General features: G+C 35.0%; 1 protein-coding gene across 1 annotated transcript; it reads left to right on the forward strand.

Moving 5' to 3' along the window:
• The first annotated feature begins 1418 nt into the window (after positions 1-1418).
• Positions 1419-25402, forward strand: B73 (molybdopterin biosynthesis CNX1 protein / molybdenum cofactor biosynthesis enzyme CNX1 (CNX1)). Its single transcript, XM_086457742.1, has 13 exons — positions 1419-1636; positions 5801-5927; positions 13330-13460; positions 15447-15548; positions 15633-15716; positions 15838-16065; positions 16830-17020; positions 17173-17277; positions 17388-17696; positions 20161-20318; positions 20393-20499; positions 24481-24537; positions 25049-25402. Exons 1-13 carry the CDS (start codon positions 1460-1462, stop codon positions 25262-25264), a joined length of 1992 nt encoding a protein of 663 aa, XP_086313868.1. The 5' UTR covers positions 1419-1459; the 3' UTR covers positions 25265-25402.
• The last annotated feature ends 1120 nt before the right edge of the window (positions 25403-26522 follow it).

The following is a 26522-nucleotide window of genomic DNA, read 5'->3' on the forward strand; positions in this document are numbered from 1 at the left end:
AAGAACAAAACAATAAGAAAACAAAAAAGAAATTTTTTTATATCATTCATGAATTAACAATGAAATCTCAATGATAAAAAACAAAAGAATATTAATTTGGGAAAACATAGGGGGAAGAAAGAGAAGAAGAATAAAGGGTAAAAGTAAAATAAAAATAAAGTGAGAAGCAAGACTTACCTCTATAATCAAAAAGTGGTTGTGTGGGATTTCTTCAAGCGTGATCCAAGGTAGTTGCGAGAGGTGTTGATGAGGCAAATAAGGTTGATGGGGGAGGGTGAAGAATGTGGATCCTTGGAGCGATCGTTCTTTTTCTTATATATATATATTTATTTATTTATCTTTTTTGTTATCTTATTTTTTTTTTAAAGGAACAAGAGAAAAAAAAAAACTTTTCTTGTCACGTTTTTTAGAGTAAAGTGTGGAGTTTTTTTTTGAGATAAAAAAAATGTAGAGAGAGGAGGACGTGGAAAGGAGATGATGCTGTGAGACAAGCGTTGAAAAGAAGAAAATACTAACGTTGAGGCTATTGCCATGGAGATTAAAAAGAGGGGAAAACAGAGACAATTGCAGCAGAAAGAATGTTGAGAGGAGATGTTGCTGTGAGGGGGCATGCTGATTAGAAGAAGATTAAGAAATCAGTGAGAAGCTTGGACGTGATGAAGAAGATGAAACATGCGGAAGGAGTTTGGATGTAAAAATATATATTTTTAGCTTGATCCATGATATTGAAAATGGACGGCTACAAAAATCCCAAAGCTTAAAATTAAAATTTAACTGTGAAAAATAATGTTTTTTTTTTTTTTTTGCTTAGTTATTAGAATTTCATTCTCTATAATCCTATGATACCGGGTCATCTTTTTGGATTCCAAAATGTGAGGTCACGACTTTTAGTAAGTATGTTTTAATAAATATTTGTTTGTAAAGTAAAATAATATTAAATATTAAAAATAGAGAAAAATTTGTCAAGTTTCTTTGAGCACTCAAGAAATTTTAGGGTAACTAAAATAACATATGTCACTTTTTGACAAAATATGCTATCTATTTCAAAGAGCATTGTTGATTAGGGTCGTGTCATTTGGATTACTAGATTGGTGAATAAATTTGTTAAAATATAGAAAGCCAACAGTGAGAGTTTTTTTTTTTTTTTGTTATATTTAATTTTTTATATTAAATAAATGTATATATATTATATAATATATATACTGAATTTGGTTCGATTCTCGATTTGATTCGGTTCTAGGATTCCTGAATCTCAAAATATAAATCAGAACCGAATGGATGAGCTAAAGAACCGAACCAAACCAATCCGAAATGTCTTGATTCGGTTCGGTTATCGGTTTGGGCCGATCCAATGTGCATACCTAATCTTTATTCTATATCCCCCCTTAAACATACACCCTTCGATCTCGCTGTAACTCTGAAATTCATTTCTTAAAAGCAGAAAATCCCCAAGAACAGTATGGCTTCCTGCACAAGCAGCTCCACGATATCAATGGAGGACGCGCTTCGCATCGTCCTCAGCGTCTCTCAGCGCCTTCAACCCATCTTGGTTCCGCTTCACGAGGCGCTCGGGAAGATCCTGGCCGAAGATACCCGAGCTCCAGACCCTTTACCTCCTTATCGAGCTTCGATCAAGGTGAAACCCTAACTTCAACCTATAATTTTTAAATAAATAAAACAAATGAACAGATTTCTGCTTATGAGTTCCGATTCATCAATTTAAAATTTCAATGTCATGTTATTATTATTATTAATTTTTATCTTTTTTTTTTGAAATTGTAAGAAAAAAAAAAAAAAAAAAAAGGAGAGCTACTATTGTCACCCCAACTTTTACTTATTACACACCAATTCGTTAAATTATTTATCACACCCCAATTAAAGAATAAAACACACCATTCAAATATTACAAAGGTTTGGCTCAATATATTATTTCAACATTACAAAACAATATAACACTCGTTCGAACAATTTCAGTAGTTGTTTAAATTTATGATTAGGCTCATATAAAATCTTAAAACCAAGAAATGGAAATCTAGCTGAAAAAAACCCGAGAAAGAGCTTCTATTGGCACCCCAATTTTTTACTTATTGCCAACCATTCACTTATTTTCTTTATTTTTAATTGGGGTGTAACAAGTAAAGGTTGAGCTGTCAATAGCAGCTCTAAAAAAGAGGATGCGTCTCCATTCTCCAAATGGTTTTATTTATTGATTTAGATTATACTGAGTTGATTTGCCCGATTCATCTCCTTTTGCATTAGATATCCATTTAACTAGGTTTATAGCGATAGTTGAGGAAGTTATGGCATTTATCTCTATCTCTAGTTTCTGTTCGGATGGTTGCAGTTTGGGCTTCTTCAAAACTAGTTTGGATTCAATTAAAGTTGATTTGATGGTGGTTGTGAAGGATTTTTTCGAACAAGGTGTCTTGGATCATGGGTCGAATTGATCTTTTGTTGCTCTGGTGCTGAAGAGATCGGGGTTGAAGACATTGCAGCCTCAGACCTATTAGTTTGGTGGATGCTACTTACAAAATCATATCGCAAACTCTTGACATGAGGATGAAGGAGGTGATAGATGGAGTGATTGGGTTAAGTCAAGGGGCCTTTATGAGTGAGAGATAGATCATGGATGAGGTTCTTATGGCTTACGAATGCTTAGATTTGAGGTTAAAATCTGAAGTGCCGGGTTTAGTGTGTAAAATAGATTTGGAAAAAGCTTATAATCATGTTAGTTGTAGCTGTTTGAGGTACCTGTTGGGTCACATGGGGTTCGGCCATAAGTGAATTTATTTGGTTATGAAGTGGGTCTGCTCTTATTCTTTCTCTATTCTTGTTAACGATTCTCCAAAAGGTTTCTTCAAGAGTTCTTGGGGCTTGCTTCAGGGTGATGCTCTCTCCCCTTTTCTCTTCTTGTTGGTGGCCGAGGCGTTGGGGAGAATGATAGGTAAAGCGGTAGAGAACAGGGACTTGGGTGGCTTTCGGCTCAGTGCAAGCGGCCCCTTGGTTACTCAATTACAGTTTGTAGATGACGCATTTTTTTTTGGATGACGACATTAATCAGGTTAGATTCCTGGGAGGGTTGATATCTTGCTTTGAAGTGGTCTCAGAGTTTCTAGTGAATCTCCGAAAGAGCAAAGTTTTTCCAGCGGATCTAGAGATTTTTTGAGGCACAATAGGGAAGGGAAAAGTAAGCTTAATTTGGTTTGTTGGACACACTTTTGCACTGTAAAGAGTAGGGGGGGGGGGATTCAGATTTAGAAAGTTGGGATCCTTGAACGGTGCTTTATTAGAGAAGTGGCTTTGGAGGTTTAGGGTGGAGTGGGAAGGGTTGTGGAGTGAGGTGATTGCGGCTAAATTTGGGGAGAGCACTTTGGGTGGGAGAGTGGTTAGGCTAAAAATCCTTATGGGTGTGGGGTTTAGAAAGGCATCCTAAGGGTTCTTCCTCAATTCAAAAAATGACATTTTTTAAAGTTGGGATCCTTGAATGGTGCTTTGTTAGGGATGTGGCTTTGGAGGTTTGGCGTGGAGTGGGAAGAGTTGTGGCGCAAGGTGATTATGGCTAAATTTGGGGTGGACATCTTTGAGTGGGAGAGTGGTTAAGCTAAAAATCCGTATGGGTGTGGGGTTTGGAAAGGCATCCTAGAGGTTCTTCTTTAATTAAAAAAATGGTCTTTTTTAAAGTTGGAGGGGGAGATAAAGTTAGATTTTGGGAGGATTCGTGGTTCGGAGAAGCCCCTTTGAAGGAGAGATTCCTTCTCTTTTTGCCATCTCAAGAAAAAGGAACCTTCCATTGGCTATTTTTTGTGGGATTGACATTGAATGTACTAGTTGTGATTTAGGCTTCAGGAGGCCATTGAACGATTGGGAGATTCCGATATTGTCAGAGTTGTTGGAGTGCATTGGCAACGTTTCAGAAGGGTTGGTCGGCGATGACTCAAGAGTTTGGGTCACTAATAACAAAGGGTTGCTTTCTATGATAGAGTTTTATAATTATTTAAATAGGAGTGGGGACCCTATCTTCCCGTAGTAGCTGTGTGGGGCCCAAGGGTGCCATCTAAGGTGACTTTCTTTGTGTGGATAATAGTGAAGGCAATGAGTCTAACGTTGGATCAGTTCAGAAGAAGGGGTTTCTGTGGTCTGAGCTATTTTGGCATGTGCTTGCAAGATGAGGAATTGGCTAACCACCTTCTCGTGCATTACCTTTTGGCATATGACTTGTGGGTGCATTTATTTTCTTTGTTCGGGCTAGAGTGCTATTTGTTGGACATCATGAGAGACATTTTCTTGGAATGGCTTCAATTAGGGTCTAGTTTCCGCTTGTCCTAAAGGTTACTTTGGATTTTAATCCTGTTCGCTACTACATAGGGTATTTGGAAGGAAAGAAATGTTAGAGTTTTCAAATGGAAGGCGCAATCAGGTCAAGAGTTGTTTTTGTCGGTTCTTGGGCTCTTTTTTTTTTTTTTTTTGGGGGGGGGGGGTGTAAGATCTTTAAAGAGTTCAAAAGGGTGTTCTTTGAAGACTTCTTAGTTTGATGGGAGAGTGTTTGTAATCTTCAAGAGTTCGAGCTCTTCTCTTTGTTTTTTCTTTTTCTGTGTAGGTCATCTCGATCTAACTCTTTGTTGTATTTCCCTTTTATTAATCAAAATGTGTGTGTATGTGTATGTAAAGTGGATTAGAAGTTGCATAGTCACAAGATCATATTTCTATTTAGATAATAAATGTTCAAATTATTAAAAATCTATTATTTTTATTAAAAAATTTAAACCGATTTTGACTTGGTCGATTTTTATTGGTTCGGCCAATGTTTTAAAATATCCGATGAGTCGTATTGGATCTTGAAGGAATCAATGTGAAGGACAATTCACATGGAAAATCTCGCACGGTCAATAATGATATCGAGATTACTTGGGTGAGTCATCTTGGTCTCAGATGATTTTATAATTCATGCTAGAAAGTAATGTTGGTGGGTATTGTAAAAGAAAGGAGTCCCAATGGACATTGACATCATTCAGGACATCTATAGACATTTGTATTTAGAGAAGACATGGATTTAGATTGAACAAAGATGATATGAGGATGTTGAGATTAGGAATGGAAATACTAAGAAAAATACAAATTTTTGAAAATTTAGTAGCCTCATTAGGTAGTAAAGGAAAAGTTGAGTGAGATAGTTTGGTTTCATGCAATGAAGATTGATAATAGGATCATTTTGATTAAAGGAGCGAGATGAAGACCAAGAACTTGTATTAATGTAGTGAGAGTAGATTTATAGATGTCTGAATTAGCAAAAGACATGGATTTACATAGAACTGGATGGAAGAATGGTTTTGTTTTACTTATAAAAAGAAGAAGAAGAAAAAAAAGAATGGTTTTGTTTCAGTTATCCCTAATTTTTAGGGTGATGCTTTGAGGATGACGATTACATGGATATAGATAGAATTGGCTGAAGATCCCTTCAGCCAATATGTGGGGTAAGGGTATGGTGTTGACAACTATATTGATTCATTGAAGGGGTGATGATTATAATGCGATTAGATGGATGTCACAGGATATGGGAAGCTTGTAGACTTCGTTTCTTTTTGGGAGAGAGTGCAGATTGAAGTCAATAATGGAACTCCAAGATAAGCCTTTTTAACGTTGATTTATATACTTAGAACCTTGTATTTATTCACCGATCTTAGCATATTTATTCATATGGTTTGAAGTCAAAAGAATGTAAGTTTATTTGTCACATTTTTTGACTTCTCGATGTCTGTTTATTCAGTCAGCATTATTCAAGTCCTAATGATGGTTTCTGCAGGATGGTTTTGCAGTAGTTGCTTCCGATGGCCCTGGTGAATATCCTGTAATTACTGAATCAAGAGCTGGAAATGATGGATTGGGTGTGACTATTACTCCTGGAACGGTTGCATATGTAACAACTGGTGGTGAGTTTGTTCATCCTGAATCCCCATCTCTGCGCTTCATACTACTTAACTTTTGTGTCTTTTGATGATTTTGTTGGTGGATGCTCTTGGGTCTGTAGTATCTCTGTTCCTTAGCTTTGCGTTTGTAATCTTTTAGTTGGTCCTCTCGACCACCTTTTAATAAATTCTCATTGCTTATCAAAAAAGAAAAGAAAAGAGAATTTCGGCATGGAAAGGTTCTTATTTATTTACTGTAGAAAATTATAACGTATCTGTAGTAAAGGGAGTTCATTGAAGAGAAAAGATAACTAGAGGAGCATTCTTCTTCTTTTTTTTTTTAATTTTTTTTAATTTTTTTAAGTTACTAGTTTGCATGTGCAGGCCATTGACACTATGTTTTTTTAAAAGTTTCTTATGTTTTTAAAATGTTGATATGCCCCTTGATTCTGGTCTTCACTTATGGACTAGTGAAAATGATCATCTTCATCTTTTTCGAGATGATGATAACTATGTTGATAATGATTGATAATGATAGCTACTATAATAAAGGCAAAGATGATGATAAAGATGCCGATGATGATGGTAATGATCTAAGTAGTTAAGGTCGAAAGGCGCAAAGGCTTCCTAGTGCTTGAGGCGCAAGGGGATGTGCATGCCTGAGTAAAGAAAGGCACAATGAAATTAAAAAATAGTAAAAGATGGGTTCTTGATATTTTACAATTATAACATGTATAAATGTGAGTTTTTCTACAAACAGGTTAAAGTATTCAACACTTCAAGAAGAAGAACAATCAATAGTAAAAGAAAAAGTAGAGCGGAACAAGGAGGTTAAAATGAAGGGAAGAAAAAGAAGTAAAAGTTGGCCAACATCATGTGTTGTTGCTATGGCAGAACAACAGCTATGACTATCCACGGGTGGGTTTTGGTCAGGCTTGGTTGAGTACTGACTAGACCTTAGAAAGGCGAGCTCACCTTTACACTAGCCAGATACCCTTATCGGGCCTAAGTAAACTAAGTCCTAACAGGCTTGGGCTGAGTAAAAAATCACCAATGTAAAATTCAATATTTTTAATGGTAAAAAATTTAATTTTCCAAATAAATTTAATTTTGTATGTAAAAAGTATACAATTAAATATGAAATTAGTGTCGTATTTAAATAAATAAATTCATTTGTAGTGATATGCACGCCTGGTGCACCTTGACTGAGGCGTAGTCAAGGCGCGCGCTTTGGTGCGCCTCACTTAAATTGCCTCGCCCCACGTGTATTAAGGCTCTTTCGGTCCGTCCCGCCTTGAGGCACACTAAGGCTCTCACCTTGACTACATTGGTGATGATGATGATGATGAGGAGGAGGAGGAGGGGAGAGAATTGAGGTCATTTTTTTGGTAATCTATAAGAGAAGACCAAGGTCAAGGAAACATGTCATCAATTTGAAAATATTATATTAAATATTCACAAAATTGTAGGGGGACATGTAATCAATTTAAAAACTCAATGGACCAAAAACCAAAATGTAGAAAACATCACATGTTGAGATGGACATTTCTTACCAAAACCATTCATTTTCAATCACGTAGGGGCCATTTGTTAAATTAAAAAAATAAGTACTGAAAGATTTTAGTTGTTGAAATAATATAAGCTTTGAATTTAAGTGCCAAGGAAGTTACCTGTTTACCTGTCTGAATTATGCTGAACTGATTCAAATTAAGCACTATAATCACATAATCCTATTTGTTACATATTATTGAAATATGATAAATTGACTATTTTGCCCTTTCAATCACATTACACATTGTTTGGTTGTTTCAAATGCCTAATTCTCATCACAGATGATAAAAAAAACATAAATTCTAAAAGAGAATATGAAATTGACAATCTAATTAGTCAAATACAATTCAATTTACCCAAATTTTAAATTTTACATAACATTCTACTCATATTTTTTCAAATCTAATTTTTAAAAACAAGACTCAAGTCAGAACACAACACTTCTTAAACAAAAAAGGTTGTTGAGAGTTTGTTCTCTATTTTAAGTGTCCATTTAAAGGTGGAAATAAGGATAATTTCAATATCCCCACTTTTTCTATCAATCCAAAGGTCACAGAGAACAACAATTTGATGATTTGAATACTAACAAAGCAATTGAATATGGATACAATGTGGTAAATAAAAGTCCATTTCACATTGTGGGTAAAATAGAACACATGGGTAGATATCTGAACCTAGGTTACACATTATCACATGGTAAATAAATAAATGTGAAAGAAATCATCTCAAATAGATGATAAAAATAGCAGAACTCCTCCATCTTAAAATAAAAAACTCAATTTATAGGTTTGCAATGGTAAGTTGATTTGCAATCTGATCTCATAACGTAACCATGAACTCCTGTTCAATATGTCCAAATAGATGATCAAAGTCAAGTGGATTGTCTCCATCGGTAGTCATATTTAAAGGAATGTCTTCATTCTTAGATTGTTCGAATAGTTCATCCATCATCGAAATCCTACGAAGATAATTGTGAATTGCCATGCATGCAATCACTAAGTTCCTCTAGGATGGAAAAGGAAATGATGCCATCCTTTTAAAGATTGGGAACCACGCCTTTACTACTCCAAAATCTCGCAACTTGGCGTGTGAATGGTTGAATCTCTCTTCCTTATCCTTAGCACGACTACTACAGAAATCAGGCAACCAATACGGAACGTTACGATATGGCGTCATGAGTCCACATGTGTGCGTGTAGGCAACATCAACCAAATAATATTTATCTACATAAAATGAAAATAATGTTGTACGTATTTAATTACATATAAATACATTTTATACTAACTGAAAAATAGTAACAATACCAAGTGGAGGAATTTGATATCTATTTGCCGGGTCACGAATGGTCTCCATTAGGATCTGTGAATCGTGTGTTACTCCTTCCCATCCAGCTTGGACATATAGCATTTTGATAACATTTTGATTTTCCTTTTCCTTTCTCCAACATCTTCATTTCTTTCAGAGATTGTATACAATCGTGTACAGAGGGTCCATTGTCAGGCTCTTTCCCAAGGACATTGACAAGTGATTCTATATTATTTTGAAGATCATCAATGTCATTTTTCTTTTGACACTTTTGGGTTGATGATCCTTCAACATTTTTTGGAGGAACTTGGATATTTGGAGTAGTTGGTGTTAAATTTTCCTTGTCCTTGTTGAATGCATCCAAATTCAGCGAATTGGCATATGCTTGATACATGGATGCAATAGAATCCATGGACATTCCTTGTATATATGTGGACCCCATGCGGTGTCACCGCTTGCTAACGTACACTCAAATAGGGTACATAGCTCTTCTGTGTACATCAAAGGCTTGTGGCGATATTGTTTTGCATCCGGGTACTTCTGTGACACATAATAACATAGAGTCGTGATGAATGCACGTGGTTTTGGTATGTTGCTGATGTGGCAAGGGTACAGAATCATAGATCTTTTTCATCGGGATACACACGTCAGCAACGTACCCGATCACATATCAAAACTGCGTGCATTCATCATTATTCAATAACTTATTAGCCTATTTATAAAAATTCTAAGGATTTTACAAATACAAATAATATGTTTGAAAATTGCCTGTAGGAAGTATTTCCATTTTTCTTCCGGCCATTTAATAGTATTTGTCGTTGCATTATAGCCGTGATCCGAGGTAGTGGTAAGCTTCACCCATAAACCATAATGCTTCTTAAGATGGTCCCATTGATTCTTTAATTGGCGTAGAGTCATGTCGACTGATAGCCTATTCTTGAGCCCAAGTATTATCCTAGTCCATGATTGGGATTTGAGGGTCCCTCCCGATCTCCCTCCACGGTTTACTTCCTCAGTACATAGGTCAAGAAATGTTTTTTTGACATCCGAATTTGACCAAGATGCTCTTTTATCCTTTGGAGCCATATCTAAACAAGTATGTAATAAGGGATATTATAGCTCAAAGAAAGATTAAAATATTATAGCATTGTGCAAATAAAATTGATTATAAACATAACGCAAACTAGATAAATCTAAAAATAACATATAAAAACCAAAAATAAATGAGTACATGAAGCAAATTAATCAAAACACTAGAATAATAATAATAATAATAACTCATCAAAAAGAACAAGTTAACATGTAGTAGATTAGTAGACCAAACTCAATGGAAATTAAAAAATGGAATTTCTTTTCTCAAACTCTACCTCTTGGGTTTGAATCTTGTCAAAAACCAAATGGAGTGCTAACATGGAACATAAATCTTATATTGGATTTTGTTAAAATCCCAAGAGCTTAAAACACTTATCTTCATGTGTTTTGGGGTCATTGTTTATTCTACTCCTTTGCAGATGCTGATTTCTTTGGAGAGCTGCTATGGACACCTTTTTACCTATTACACCCCAATTTCTTAAATTATTGATCACAGCCCAATTAAAGATTAAAAAACACTCTTCAAACCTTACAAAGGTTTGGTTAAATAATGATCTCAACATTACAAAACCGTTATGTTTAGGCTCATATAGAATTTTAAACTCAAAAAAATATAATCTAACAAAAAAGAAGAAGAGAGCAAGCTTCTATTAGCACCTCAACTTTTACTAATTACACCCCATTCACTTATTTTCTTTATTTTTAATTGGGGTGACGCAGCAGAAGCGTGTGAATCGATAGGTTAGGGTCAATGGAACACTCAAAATCAATTTGAATCAATAGATTTAATTGATAAATAAGCAATAACTTGGAAAAAATAAAGTATAAAGCTAAAAAGTAATTATTAAGAGAGAAAAAATAATTGAATTTTTAGATTTGGAGTTCCTTATATAGATAACTCCATCATAACAACTTAGAATCCTACTAAAATACCAAAAATTAAAATTCCTAACCTATTAGAACATAATACTAACTTTCTAATCTTATTAGAACTAACATTGGACACTCCTAAGCACTTCTAATTATAACCTAAATAATGAAAACGAGTTTAAAACAAATTAGAAACTAATAAGGAATTGTACTCTTAACATAACTATGAGATATAAATCTTACTAGAAGTAGAGATAGAAATCCTATTAAAACTAGAATATAGAAATTCTAATAGAACTAAAAAATAGAAATTCTAATAGAACTAAAAAATAGAAACAAATCCTAGTAGAATTAGGAAACTAATTAGAATTGTAGATGTCCTACATCATAGTAATAAGTAAAAGTTGGGGTGCCAATAGCAGCTCTCTTTCTTTGAGATCTTCAAATGGGTTTTTTCTCAAAACCCTATAATAATTTTTTTTTTTTCATTTGGGAATGGTTGATTATTTGTAGGATGGATGATGGGTATCATAAAACTTAAATTAGTTGAAATGATGACCTAGTAAAACTTGGGATTTTCAAATATGTTTGGTTTTGATTGTCTGCAATTGGGTTTATTTTTGTAATGGTGTTTGATATGTATAGTTCTGGAATACTTTCAAACATTTTGGGTTTAACCAACAAACTCGGTATTCGAACAATACTGAAATAAAAAACCCAAAACTCCATATTTGTTCTTTGTTTGAGAGAGTATAAAATGAATTCATAATTGAAAACCAGGAAAAAAGTGATGATCGAGAATAAAGTGGGAAGAAACTCACCTCTTGATCGATGCGAATGTACGATTTCATGTCGGTCCAAACTCCCTCTTGAAGAACCCTAGATTTCGTGCAAAATCCCTCTTTTTTTTACTGACAAGAGAGAAGAAGAAACCCTAGTAATTATTTGATGGAAGTTAAAAGTCGGGGACAAGATGAATAATTGTTATATTTCAAGAAGGGTATACTTATCACACTAAAAAATCATCGGTGCAAAGCGCCATAAGTAAATAGCAATAAGTAACGCCCCTCTAGATTATAATTTTCACTCAATTTTCAGTGTTTTTGCTAAAAATACCGAGTAAACAAACACACTATTTTTAGGATGAGTGCTGAAAATTATTGTTTCAGCAGTAAGTGCTGAAATTTGATGTAAACAAACAATAAAGACAATGATGATGAATGTAGATGCAAAAACTTGCGCTACCTCGAGATCCTCAATGGACGATTGACTTCCACCTGTGCTCTTGGGTGCACCTGGGTGCGCTTGTAACAACACATCTCTGAGGCCCAAGTCAAGACCTTAGTACAAAAAAATAGTTTAGGGTTTTTGAAGAAAGAATTGTATAACTTTTTTGTGGCCATTCCCCTTGTATTTATATTGTATTTATAGAGGTCTCAACCCCAGGATCTTCCTTGATTTCCTTCCTAAATTCCCTCCCTTTCCGTTTTAGTAGTTCTTCTTTATTAGGAATGTACTTGTCCATTATTTTGGAGAGTTCACCCCTTGAGTTTAGGGATCTCCCTTGACCTTCGCGAATATGATTGGATCCTTGACTCTTAGGGATTCGACTAACTGAATCCCCCTCCGTGCTCCAACCTATCTCTCCAAGTTCCAAAGTCGACCTCCCCATGCATTCGGTTTCCCATCCTCCGACCTTATCAAGAAGTGAGATTTGATAGGTTGGATTCCTCTCAACTCTTGGGGGTCGGAGCTCAGTATTTCCCTTTTTTATAATCCCTATGTGCCATGTGTCACTCTTTGATGTTGTATGAAAAATACCATCCACAATGACCATGCGGGTTTAGAACCATAGCTCAGTTGGTTTGACACATTGCAAGGCAACTTTGATGTTGGGGGTTCAAGTCCAGCTTACCCATAAAAAAAGGTTTAGGGCTTAGACCCATAGCTTAGTTGGTTTGACACATTGCAAATCAACTTTGAGGTTGTGAGTTCAAGTTCAGCTTACCCATTAAAAAAATGATGATGATGATGCTAGTGATAATGATGATGGCAATGTAATGAAAATGTACATCTGCTTGGATGTATGTCATCTTGAATATCTATTTATTCTATTTAATCCTTCAATCCATTGCTTTCAACCTCATATCAACCCTTTATGGAAAATCCTTAATTTCTTAAACTAAAATTCCAATTTTTTATTTATAAAAAATATGATATCCGAAGGTTTAAGATGACTGATTTTGAAAATGCAAAATAATGGAAGACGAAAGGTGTCTCAAGTGTTCATCAAAATGTGTAGGGATATGTGCTCAAACAAAATTATGTGGGCCATGTGTAAACAATCCAGCGTTTTGACAAAGGGTGTTGAGAATGACATGTTGGGTCATAGATGTGAGTATGTAGCTAATTAAAGATCTGGGAACAACTTTGCCCAAAGTTGTTATCTTTTATTATGTATATTAGAAATAGAAGGACGAATTAATTTTCATATCATATAAAATAATCCTAAAATTTTTGCTGTAGTCAATTTTTTAAATGGTTTGAAGAGTTTTTGATAGTTGGAAAACGTTCAATCTACAAGATGTTGATTCATTTGTCTTTTCAGGACCAATACCAGATGGTGCAGATGCTGTTGTGCAAGTTGAGGATACTGAAGATATAACAGTTGCTTCAGGTGAATCAAAGCGAGTTAGAATATTGGTGCAAGCTTGCCAAGGCCTCGACATCCGTCCAGTGGTATAATTTATGACTTGCTCAGTTTTATATTTATGAGAAAATTTGAATTCAACTACCCATTTATTTATAGATATTTTTCCAGTGGTAGTTTTATGCCCCCTTTCCTCTAATTATAGGTAGGGGAAAAATGTCTCACCTCTCAAGCCCATAGCTACGTAAAACTAAATGTCACCTGCCTATTACCTACTTGTGTTGCATAACTTGCTATGGAATTTTTTTTTGGTTTATTTACCCAGATTTTACTGAATTATTTCCAATGCCACAGATACCAAAACATGATATTGTTGGAAAAAATATATTTCCACAAATATGTTTTTAAAGTTTTATTTAATCTCAGCATTGTCGATGCCTTATCCAAATATTGGTTTGACAATGTTATGAGAAAATAATTAGTGACTATGAATGTTGTATGGCACTTAATGAATTGGAAAACAAGACACATACGGTGGGGAATCCGTTACAAATGATTTTTTTATCATTAGGGTGTATGAACTTTATTGGGCTAATTTCTTGTGAAATCTAATTTTTGATTTTAAGTTATCTTTAATTAAAATGTTATTTTAATTTATATGAAAAAGTTTTAAACATTAGAAATATAAGTGGATATCAGTAGGTTGTGCATACTTGTGATTGTGACCTACTCAGGTTGTAAATTCATGTTTTTGTCTCAATTCTCCGTAAGTTCTTGAACATCCCCTTTTTGCCCTTTTGATGTTTTTGGATTTATACATGGTAGCTTTTCAGCCATATACAACAGTTACCGGGTTATTTTTGCTAGAAGTCCTAAACAACATATGTTAACGTACTCCCTATGCACTGTTAACCCAAACATATTCTCAATCTGTTGGAGCTCGTATCAGTTTTCCTCCATTCTTGAGGATCTTGAGGGGTTTGAACAAAATATTATCATCAACAACTATGCCTTGGGTTGGCAACAAGAATCCTATTTTTTTCATTCGACTCTTATCTTAAGCCATATTTAGTCAAGGCATGTGTCTTCTTCATATCTTTCTTACTTTCAAACAAGATAGAGAGAACCTTATACATTAAGCACTGTATTGTATCAACACCATCACTTGTGTTGTATTGGGAAATATCTTACAATGATATTGCACAAAATCAAACTACACATTACACTTTAATTGCCAAACAACTAAATAAGAGGTATCCAGTATAAGGACATGTGCTTGGGAGGTACACTCAAGCCTAGCGCCTTTCCTTTCCTTGTGTGTGTTTCAGTTCAAGACTGCCCATTCTGTCGTGGTGCCATGTGTTAAGGAGACTCCATTACTCTGCAGGTGCCAGCCTGCTTTACAAACTGATCTATTGTTCTTGATCACTCTTTCCATTCCTTGTCTTTAAGCATTTTCCCAGAATTTTTTATTAAGCTGAAGGAATCTTTTTCCTCCATTCAACTTTGTCTAAAATTATGCTTTCAAATTCTAGTATTTTCATATATGCTCTTACTACCTCAAACGACGTTCTTTTTGGTCTCTATTGCTCTTGTAGAATCTGAAACTTGCGCATTTCTTTTAATTGGGGTAATTGGCTTTTGTGGTTGCACACAACCAACCCATCTGGATCGATATTTCCTTAGTTTATCACCTGTTAGAGCTACTCTTGTATTTCCCTGGTGACGTTCATTTCTAATTTTATATTTACTAGTTTTTACACTCTTCCAGCTCAAGATCATCATTCCTCAACTCTACTATGATCAATCTATGAACACATTTCTAGATTACCCAACAGGCAGATAACACTCCCTACTTCAAAATCACATAATGATTTGATATTCTATTAGTTCTTTATTTGACATCTCTATTTATTATGCATATCTGTCCTTCATAATTGGGAATTGCGTGACTTCTCTTAGCTATTGTTCTTGCCTTCGTGACTAACCAAATTAAAAGAAAGTAAAATAAGAAAATCATCTATGTTTTATAATCTAAGATTTAGAAGATTTAAAGTGTTACATTCTCTGGTCAGGGGTGTGACATTGAGAAAGACACCATAGTATTAAGAGCTGGAGAGCGAGTTGGCACTTCCGAAATTGGCCTACTAGCCACTACGGGAGTTATGAGAGTGAAGGTATATCTTTTTTCCTTTCTTACGTGTCTGATGATTTAACATTTCTAATATCTAGTGAATAATAACTACACTTTCTCCATGCAGGTCTATCCTAATCCAACAATTGCAGTTCTTTCTACTGGGGATGAACTTGTAGAGCCTGCAACTAAGTATCTAAGTCGTGGGCAGGTATTGCACGTTTGCAAGACGACCACAACTTTAAATTATTTTGGGTACCTTTGGAATTCAAACTGTAAACTTAGTAATGTTAAATTTTGAATCAAGATGATTATTTTGTTAACTCATGCAGATCAGGGACTCCAATCGTGCAATGCTAATGGCAGCGGCAGTGCAGCAGGACTGCAAAGTTCTTGACTTGGGTATTGCTCGTGATGATGAAGAGAGTCTAGAAAGGATCATGGACAATGCCATTTCTTTGGGAGCTGATGTTATTTTAACTTCTGGAGGTGTTTCCATGGGTGACAGGGATTTTGTCAAGCCTTTGCTGGAAAAGAGAGGGACTGTATATTTCAACAGGGTAGACTGATGGTTCATCTATGTATTTTCCCTGCTTTCTCTGAGATTTTTTTATTAACATGATTTGTCTAGACTTTAGTTCTTGCGAGTGTAATTCACGAGTAGGAATTAATTTCTGTTTAGGTGGCTGGTCAAACTGTTGAGATTCACTTAACACTAGAAGGATAGATATTTGCTCCCATTTTTTCATAGTTGATGTAGGACAGACAACCTAGAATTGTTCGATTCTAAGGTGGTTCTACTTGGGAATGGTTGTGAAAAAAGGCAAATTGGGTGGTGACAAAGAAAGAAAATTTATTGAAAGGTTTCCAAAATCGGCCGACTTTAATCCATACCAAATATTGCAACATACCTGTAATTGCGTAACTTTTCATTTTTACCTTCTAACATATAGCCATTGGGATTGTGGAAACCTCCACAATTGCCACTAAAACCCTTTGAGCCTAAAACAATTTCTTGGAACCCTTGATTGGGCTTAAGAAAATCTTCACAGGTATTAGATTGAGACCTTAAGTTAGTTTGGAAGTCCCATCTTCCTTAGGATCCTTCATTTTAATATTTGGGAGTAGCCCTATAGGATTGTAACTAAGCGTAGGAATCAATTTTAATTACTCATTAAAATTTCATTAATAACATCTGGTATAATTAGTTTATTTTATGAATTTTATTGTTCTTGGTAATTATTCTTAAAACTCAAAATCATCATTTTAGGTTAAGTTTGCATCGTCATGCATCAATAGTTTAGTGACTATGTTCTCTTTTCAGGTTCTCATGAAACCTGGAAAGCCTATAACATTTGCAGAGATCGTTGTCAAATCAACAGAGGAAATGTCAGCCAAGAAGATTCTTGCATTTGGCTTACCAGGAAATCCTGTTAGTTGTTTAGTCTGCTTCCATCTCTTTGCTGTTCCTGCCATTCGGCATCTTTCTGGATGGACAAACCCTCACCTTTTGAGGTTGCATAAACTTCTGCCACAATGCTTAACTTCCATTTTCTTTGTGCCTTCCAGTCAATTAAATATTTCAGTTTTTTTTTTCTTGAGTATTGGGTTGAACTGTATATTTTATATTTGTTTGTTCTGTCCACCTTACTGTGTTGTTTTTACAGATTGCATGTTCGCCTTGCGCATCCCATTAAGACTGATCCAGTCCGACCAGAATTTCATCGTGCGAGTATTAGATGGGAAGTCAATGATGGATCAGGTAATCCAGGGTAAGTGTAATCTTGTATGCTTAAAGATAAAGTTCCAACCAGCTATAGTTGGTCAGGTTGTGTATTATATGAAAATAATTTGATCAAGCATTTTTTTTTGTGTTTTTAAGTTTTGTCGCTGAGAGCACTGGTCATCAGATGAGCAGTCGGCTTCTAAGTATGAAGTCTGCAAACGTATTGTTGGAGTTGCCTGTGGCAGGAAGTGTACTGTCAACTGGAACATCTGTATCGGCGATTGTAATATGTGATATAAGCAGCCTTCCTATGAGAACGGGTTCTTTATCATTAAGTTCTGATCCTGCTATTAATAGCAGTGCGACACATGTACAAGCTGCGACTGAATCTCGAGATGCTGAGGTTAGAGTAGCTATTCTTACGGTGAGTGATACTGTCGCATCTGGGGCGGGGCCTGATCGGAGGTATGCTAGTTCATGTTTCTTTGCGTTATTGAATTGTTGTTATCATCAATTGTAGTTACTCAATGAATGGTTCAAATTTCTAATAGCCTTCTTGTCTTTTCAGACTAATTCCCTTTATTGTTACTAGTTTCTAAGAGAAGCTTAATCTATTGTGTGCTACGAATACAAGCAAAACCTTCATCAATCTATAGGCTTTACATTCCTACATCAACTCAATTGCTTTTGGGGTTACGAAACATATGTAAGGCTAACTGGATCTTTTGGTTGGTGTTTGCTCCGGGTCGCCCAGTGTATGAAAAACTAGAGTCTGCCTTCACATCCTTTTTTTTTTTTGGATAAGGATTTTATTGAAAAACTGTTAACCAACCAACTACCCCAAAAGACCTATCTACTAGAGGAGGGAGGGGGAAACTATGAATATAAGAGGCTCATTGGGCTTAACTGGGTTATGATACACCTGAGAATGAAGGAAAATATACACTCACCAGAAACAAAGTAGTGATCGAGGAGACCAACTCAAGAGAAACAAGGCAACAAAACAATAAATCAAAAGCAAAGATTACATCTCTGATGTATTACAAACCCTTTTCCATCTCCCCACAACAGCCCTAAGATAGAAAGGATTGATTTGAGGATATAGAGCCGTCAAAAGTACGTTGACTTCATTCCTACCAAACTCCCCAACAAAATGCCAGCGGAAGTACGTTGTTGAATGCGTACCCAATCACCATCCAGGAATCGAAGATTTCATGGTTAGATTGAGGGAAGCAGAACTCCACCCTGAATAGTTGGAGGAAATGAGCCCAAATCGCCCTAGACACTACGGTGGATTACGAGATGATTCATCGTTTCTTCATCTGCTACACAAAGGGAGCACACATTGACTGAACACATCCATCTTCTAATCACTTGGCCCATAGTCAATATCTTCCCCCAGCCCAAATAAAAAAAGGATACTTTGGAAGTCACCTTATGACCCCAGCAGCCTTAATCGGAAATGAGGAAAAGCCACAACTCATGAGTGAATTATAGTTAATTTTAATTACTTATCAAAAAAAAAAAAAAAAATTATAGTTAATTTTAATTGGAATATTATTCAATTTATTTCCATTTTAAGGAGTAATAAAATTTTGATATTACCTTTTACTTTTTTTTTTTTTTGCAATAATTTTTTCCCAGTAATATCTTCCAATTTAAAATTTAGTTTGATAGACATTTTTTTTATTGAAAAATTCACATAAATCCTTTTAGATCTTTTATTTAAAAATGGTTTTTGTTTCCTGAATTCTCAATAAAATAGAATGGATACTCTGAAATTTAATAACGTCATTGATGAATATATTCCCAATAACTCAAGATAAATATCTCCCTGACAATACACCCTGAAGAATAGAATCTGTAATACATCCGAAAACTGTGTTGTTACTAAGCTTTATGCTTGTGGAAATGAATAGTAAGCTTAATTTTGGTAAGAGGCTTTGACTGCAGACCCAAAAGAATATGATAGTGTGATCAGCATTATGAACAATTAGCCACAATTCTAGCATGTGTCAAAAGAAAAACATACGGAAGCTGTCAATATATGTCTTAGAATAATTTGAGGTTACAATGACTAGTTTTAAGTATTGGTAGTAATCTTAATATACTATTGCAATGCTAATCTTGAATATGTTCAACTGCAGAGTTGAATGTAAAGCTACAACAGAAGCTTACTGAATGAGGTTTCGAGATATTTTGCAGCCTACAATGTCATGTAGTAAGAAAAACTTGGTTAGCTTATTATTTGGCCAATAAGTTGGTGTAAATAGGAATCTTTGTATTCGGGGAACTCTACTCAATAAAGTTCAATAATTTTTATTACTTTTCTACAAATTCCAGTAGGAATTTTTTTTAATGATCTAAAGTAAATCAATAGAACAAATAAGTATTAATAAATTTAGACTGGAGTGAGTCAGGATTTGAAGATGTACATGTTAATGAAGGATATGGGGGCCCTGGATAGAATGGTATGTCAAAACAGTTTACCCAAATAATTGGGAAAACTCTTGGAAGATGTTGATAAGCTAAACCAAATGCATCTGGATACACCTCTTTAGATCTTTGTTTTGATGGGGTCACTTTGTTGATGCTAAAGAAAGTAAAGCAGAGCCATTGTGCAATGTGTTTATTATCAAAGTGAGATAGTAAAGTAACACTGGTTATTCTGCGACAACATTCAGAAACTCGTTAACATGACCAATTCAAATAATTGGCCAAATTTCTAATGCTGGTCTTCTGGAATATTCTTTTACTGATGGGGCTTTCATTTATTTAACTGAGTTATCTGTTCGAATTGAAGGACTGATCCACCAAATTTGTGTTCACTTAAGAAAACTTATTCTAGACTTGCTGTACTTGTTTTCCTGGTTGTGTATCAAAATGGACACAACCTCTACATTATATTTTGAACTTTGTGTGCCTACAGTGGCCCAAGGGCAGTTTCTGCTGTAAACTCTGCATCAGAAAGGCTGGGGAGAGCAAGTGTAGTTGCAACTGCTGTTGTTCCCGATGAAGTGAGCAAAATTAAAAATGTTCTGCAGAGATGGAGTGATATTGACAAAGTCGACCTCATCCTAACTCTGGGTGAGAAACTTGCTTTTTCAATCAACCCCCTTCTTTCGATGTATATATATATATGTATATTTTTTTTATTTTAGGTGGCACGGGCTTCACTGCAAGAGATGTTACCCCTGAAGCAACAAAAACTTTGATAGAGAAAGAGACACCTGGTCTTTTGTATGTCATGTTGCAAGAGTCTCTCAAGGTACTAATCCACACTCATTAGTTTCTGCACCAGTAAATTAATGTATCGAAGTATATGATGGGTTCACGTATGTATGTATATGCATGTGAGATTTCATGTTCTGGGTTTCCAAGTCTTATGGGATGCCCAATGTTGTTAAATAGCATATGCGAGTGTGTGCGACCAGCATAGGTTGCTCACATATGCGATTTCGCATAATATTGCATATGCCGCAAAAAAAAGATAAAAATGCTAACAAATCTAAAAAATCCAGAAAATACATAATAATTAAGCAATGCACAAATTTTGTATTTTCATTCATAAATCATAGCTCCTACACCAAAACGTGCAATTAAAAGACTAAAAATAGTCAATTATAAAAAAAAAAAACAATAAGTCAAATAGCTAAATAGTCATACAAATACATGGAAATACTCATAGAAATGTCTAAGTAACTAATTCTAGTAGTTATTTTGATACTTCTCACAAGCATCCCTAATCCATTGTGGATCATCTCCACTAGGATCGCCGTTGTCGTTGCTTCCATTCCCGTCGTCATTAGACTCCTCCACACACTTCATCCTCCTCAGTCTCTTCGTCTTCGGATCTCACCAATTCTTCATCTCCTTTTGACCTTTTACTACTTCATCTCCATCGTCATTTTCTTCTTGTGTCTCATCTTCGTCTTTGTCTTCTAGTTGCTTCGAGTATCGACTAATGCCCCTTCTTTGGCTTGAGCTTTCTCCAGGTACTGGTGTAAAAACTGCTTGCTCAACTTGGTCCCAAGTTAGATCCTCTCCTTTGAACACAAGCTTGTTCCATGCCTCTATGATCCATGGATGATCTATGCTAAGATCATCAATTGAGGTGGGATCATAGAAGTCAGGATTCTCTTTCCTCAACTTGAATTGCTTGTACAATTTCTGGTTGTATTGTATGAACACCAAGTCATTCAAATCTTTTGTTCTAACCTATTTCTCTTTTTAATGTGGATTTGTTCAATACACATCAATTTATAAATATTAGATACTTACTTATATCCTTGAAAGAATGAAGTAAAATTAGGAGTGTTTTACTTATTTTTTTAATATTTTACTTAGTTCTTACCATCTCAAATGTGCTCTAATTGCGTTCGCAGCCCAATGCAAAACATGTTAGGCCAACCTCTTCAAATATGGATCCTTTGTAGCATGATCAACTCCATATGCCGACTACCAATCAGTTGTTGTATACAATATACATCAAAGATTATATTTAAATAGAATAGTGATAAAATGCAAAATAATTAAATAAGTCAAATAACTAAATTCTAAATTTAAATATTAAATTTTTTACTTGGAGTTTTCGTTGTTCTATGCCTTTTGACCATATCTTTTCCAAAGACCCCTTCACAATTCTTGTAATGATCCAACTGCGTTGATATTGTATCTTATTCTACCTGTTTAGGGATCATTATTTCCAAAACGTCAAGAAATCCAGCCATGTGCGTTGAATCCGTCTCATCTTGATTCGCGGATTGGAAGTATACGATTGGATTAAGGATGTAAGCAGCCGAATACAATGCAAATTTTGTTTGGCTACCCCATCTCATATAAATAATATCAACTACACTTTTCTAATTTCTTTCATGATATCGATACACTTCCTTATCTTTTCAATAATTTTTTCCATTGCATCATAAATGTAGCCCATAGGGGGCTTCTCATCACCATCTATTAAACAAAAAACATAAATAAATGGCATGACATTATTTAGGGCCTTTGAGATATTTGTTCAAAAAGTTTGGGACAAGATAGTTTAACTTTCCTTCGGTTTTCTTTAACCAAGACCCATTGTTCCATTTGGCTGACACTACAAAAGTTCTAAGTTCAGTCTTTTTCCCGTGTAGGCTTTGTAGTGTCAAAAAGGTCATTGCAAATCTAGTGATGGCAAGTCTAATTGGATTTTCACCTGTATGTGCTGTCAGTCGTTGTATGTTTGTACATAAAAACAATGATCTTCCTAACCTTAGCAATGGCGTTGATATGCAATTTACCTATGTTCTTCAAAATTAGGTCTATGAAATATATTGCACATGGAGACCAATACAAACGAGGGCATTTATCCATTGAAAGGCGACCCACAACCACATATGTGGTTGCGTAGTTTGTTACAACTTGGATAACATTGTCCGTTGTTACAACTTGGACAACGTTGTCCTCACTAATTTCCTCAATTGTTCAATCTAAAAATTGAAAAAGATACTCAATCGTGTGAATGGGATGATGCATTCATGAATTTTAGGAACATTGTTCCAGTTGGACAATTAACTAAAAAGTCATTATTGATTGACCGGTTCTATCAGTCCATCCATCAACCATCAGAGTACATTCATAGGTTTTCTATGATTCTTGATATCCGTTAATTAACTCATGGGTGAACTCCATTCTTTTTTAAGACATGACTTTCTTCTTTCATGATAAGAAGGTGACTTGGAGTTAGGTCCAAATTGACGTATTGCCTCCATCATTACTTTGAATCTCTTTAATGTGACAGTGCTAAATGCAATTCCAACTTGATATAGTCATTTGACTATATATTGAATGGTTGTCTTCCAATCTTATTTATGTTAAATGGTGGTTTGGTATGGACCTTTACCTTTCCCTCTTTGGTCAACCATATCTTCGGGATGTGGTCTACATCACCTATCTAGTGGAAATGGGTACAAGTTTTTTTTAACAGTTCTTTGAGGTAGTGGTGGTGGAACCGATGGTCTACTATGCCTTGTCGACGTAGGAGGGGTATCGTATGCAATGATATCATCATCCTCTCAACCACCACCTTCCATATAGCTTTCTAGATTTATGACCTTATTTTGTTTCTTTTTTGAAGCTTTGCCATATAGTCCATTAGTTTTTTCGGATTTTGGGAGTAACTTTTTCACATGCCCTAGCATTTGATTCTGGCATGTGTACTAAATGTTGTTTGTGGCATGCAAAGCCACCTTTACTAATGTCCCTGCACAACTCACATACTACTGGACTCTTTTCATTTGGACTACGGTAATGACCGTATTTTTGATTGGGATCATTTGATTTAGGCTTTAGGGAAGAGTTGGCTGGCAAGGATGACATACTAATTTCGAAGTTTCTAACAAAAAAAATAAAAAACAACTAAAGAAAATAGAAAACAAATAACTATTAGAGTTTAAAAAAAAAAAAAAAATACCTCAACCTCGACTTGAGTAGTACTAGTAGAAGAGAAAAAAAAAATGATAATTAATAAAATTGTTGAAGATTCTTGAATTGATGAATGATGATGATGATGATGTTAAATTGTTGGTGTTTGAGGATGTATATTGATTTGATGTGATCTTTCTTGAAGGTTGAAGTTGAACACTTGAACTTGAAGGTTGAATGAATCTTGATTCTTGAGTTGGTTGATACTTGATTAATCTTGAATATTGATTCTTGAAGTTGAAGGTTGAATGAATCTTGATTCTTGAGTTGGTTGATACTTAACTAATCTTGATTCTTGAAGTTGAAGGTTGAACTTGAGTTGGATGAATCTTGATCTTTAAATTTTGATGACTTCACTTGATTCTCGACTTGAATATGTGATAGCTTTCTTTGTCTTCGAGTCTTGAGAATTGAGAGTGAATGAGTGACTTCAGTTGAGACTTGAGTGGAGATTAGAAGTGAGGTAATTATAACATAAAAGAGAAGCAAAGTAAAAATAAAAATCTGTGTCCAGTGGTCATATTTCTGACCGTTGGACAGTAGCACAGTATGCCACATACTACAATATGCCATCGCATATTTGTTAGATAGCACATTTTTGTATATGCGATGGTAGCATATACAATTTTTATTTTTGAAATAGCATGTGCGATTGCATATTCGCATATGCAACCGCATTTGACAACACTGCGTATGCCCCTGTCATACCTCTGTATATTTTTTCGAATTTTCTATTTTTTCTTGAATGTATTGAATAACGCTTTCTCTATTTTATGTGAATCAGGTGACGCCATTTGCAATGCTCTCACGCTCTGCAGCCGGAATAAGAGGATCAACATTGGTAAGACAGCAACCCATTGTAGTAATGCTCTCTTCTCCACCATAACAAATCTTGCAAAAAGTTCTATTACATCTTATGTTCAAACTCACTTTTTATCATGATGAACTGTTTCTCTCACTACGATGTATCACTAGTAAAAGAAGATAAATAACAAATCTTTTATAAATATTTGAAAGAACTACAAATTTCTTATGTTGTAGTAGGGGTATGAGCTTGTTGTAACTTACAGTAAATGGGCATGCCTAGTGCATAGACTAAGTCGTGCTTATTAAAGATGAAGTTGCCTATATTGCATTGAAAATAATACAGTAAATTAGTTACGGGTAAAATTTGTCATTGGGATAAGATTGTTTTAATACACCTCAGCAGATTTCTTTTTGGTGTTTTGGGGGGGTTGAAAGAAGATATCTTGCCTGTCATAGTTTTCTTGAATTGAGATTGAATACAATCACCTCATATTTGACACTGAATTTACTGCTCCTGGTACTCTTGGTTTCTTTTACATGTTCAGATCATCAACATGCCAGGAAATCCAAATGCGGTGGTTGAATGCATGGAAGCCTTGTTGCCTGCCCTTAAGCACGCAATGAAGCAGTTAAAGGGAGACAAGAGAGAGAAACATCCTCGCCACGTCCCCCATGCACAAGCAAACCCAACTGATACTTGGGAGCAGAGTTACAAGTTGGCTTCTAAGGACTCAGAACCCAGTTGTTCTTGCTCACATTGAAAAACACAGCACAGACATGGATTTCTCTTTTTAAAACTCATGTAGTGACTGGTGAATATTCCTGAGCTATTTTGTTTGTTCGTTATATGCAAAATGTACTCATGAAATAAAAATACATTATATACCTATATTATTGAATGTTATGTAGTCAAGAAGTATCATACCGATAAATTGGCCTAGAAGAGATGAATTTATTCAGATTGTTGAGTTGAAAGACAGAAAAATAAAACTAGAAATGTAGACATTTAAAAAAAAAATGTAGTTCCAATACGTGATGCATGTTTGATTGTGTGGCAACCCCTATGGAAAAGGCTTTACCATGGAAAAGGGTCATTTTCTTGTGTTTGATGGAACAAAGAAATATGTTAGCGGAGGAAATCTACCATATACTGTTTTGGTCCTATCTCAGAACAATTACCCAAACGAAATACCGGTAAAAACCCAGAATTCACATCTGATGGGGGGACACTATCCAATAATCCCAATATCCAAATCCTACACAGTCGAGAGAAATCAAAAAGAGTAGTTATACTATCAAAACGATGGGTCGCATAAACAGATATATAAACTGAAAAAAAAAAACTATGAAATGTTCTTAATATTATATTAGCGACATAACAAGCGGATGATGACTCACAGATTCAGATGTTGCTAGCAACTGAGCAGAGCTCATTCAAAGATGCATAATTTGGAGATGCCAAGGTGGTTTGCCAATCTTCATTTATTTAAAGGTTTCCAAGGATTTGGGACTATCATCTTGCATGGATGATGAACTGTTCTTATTTTATTCATTCTATAATACAGTAAACAAAGGCGATAAAATGAGTCCTTGCTATCATTTTCCCATTCAAAAAGTCCTCAAATCAAGTACTTGCCATTAGTAGATTTTTATTTGTTGTTGTTTGTGTTTGGATTGGGTTCAATAACAGAACCATCAGTTATATTTTGATTATTTAACTCTTAATTAATGTTGAATTTTGATCTTGGGATGTTTAGGTTTTCTTAAATGAAAAATCATCTTCTTCAACTTAATCAATTATGAACTCCCAACTTTTTTTTATATTATCACATTCATTAGAATTTGAAATCTTGAAATTGATTTTTAAACCAATCATTCGCCATCTTCGCCTCCATCATACCTGGTCTAATGGGTGGTACTGATTCCATAAAAAATATATACATATTTTTATTTTATAATGTGAATGCAATCATTATTAAATTTTTTTTTCTCTCTTAAGAGTATGTTTGGCCACAACAA

This window comes from Akebia trifoliata, chromosome 11 (assembly GCF_017979445.1).
Source record: "Akebia trifoliata isolate Shusen 1 chromosome 11, ASM1797944v1, whole genome shotgun sequence".
NCBI lineage: Eukaryota > Viridiplantae > Streptophyta > Magnoliopsida > Ranunculales > Lardizabalaceae > Akebia > Akebia trifoliata.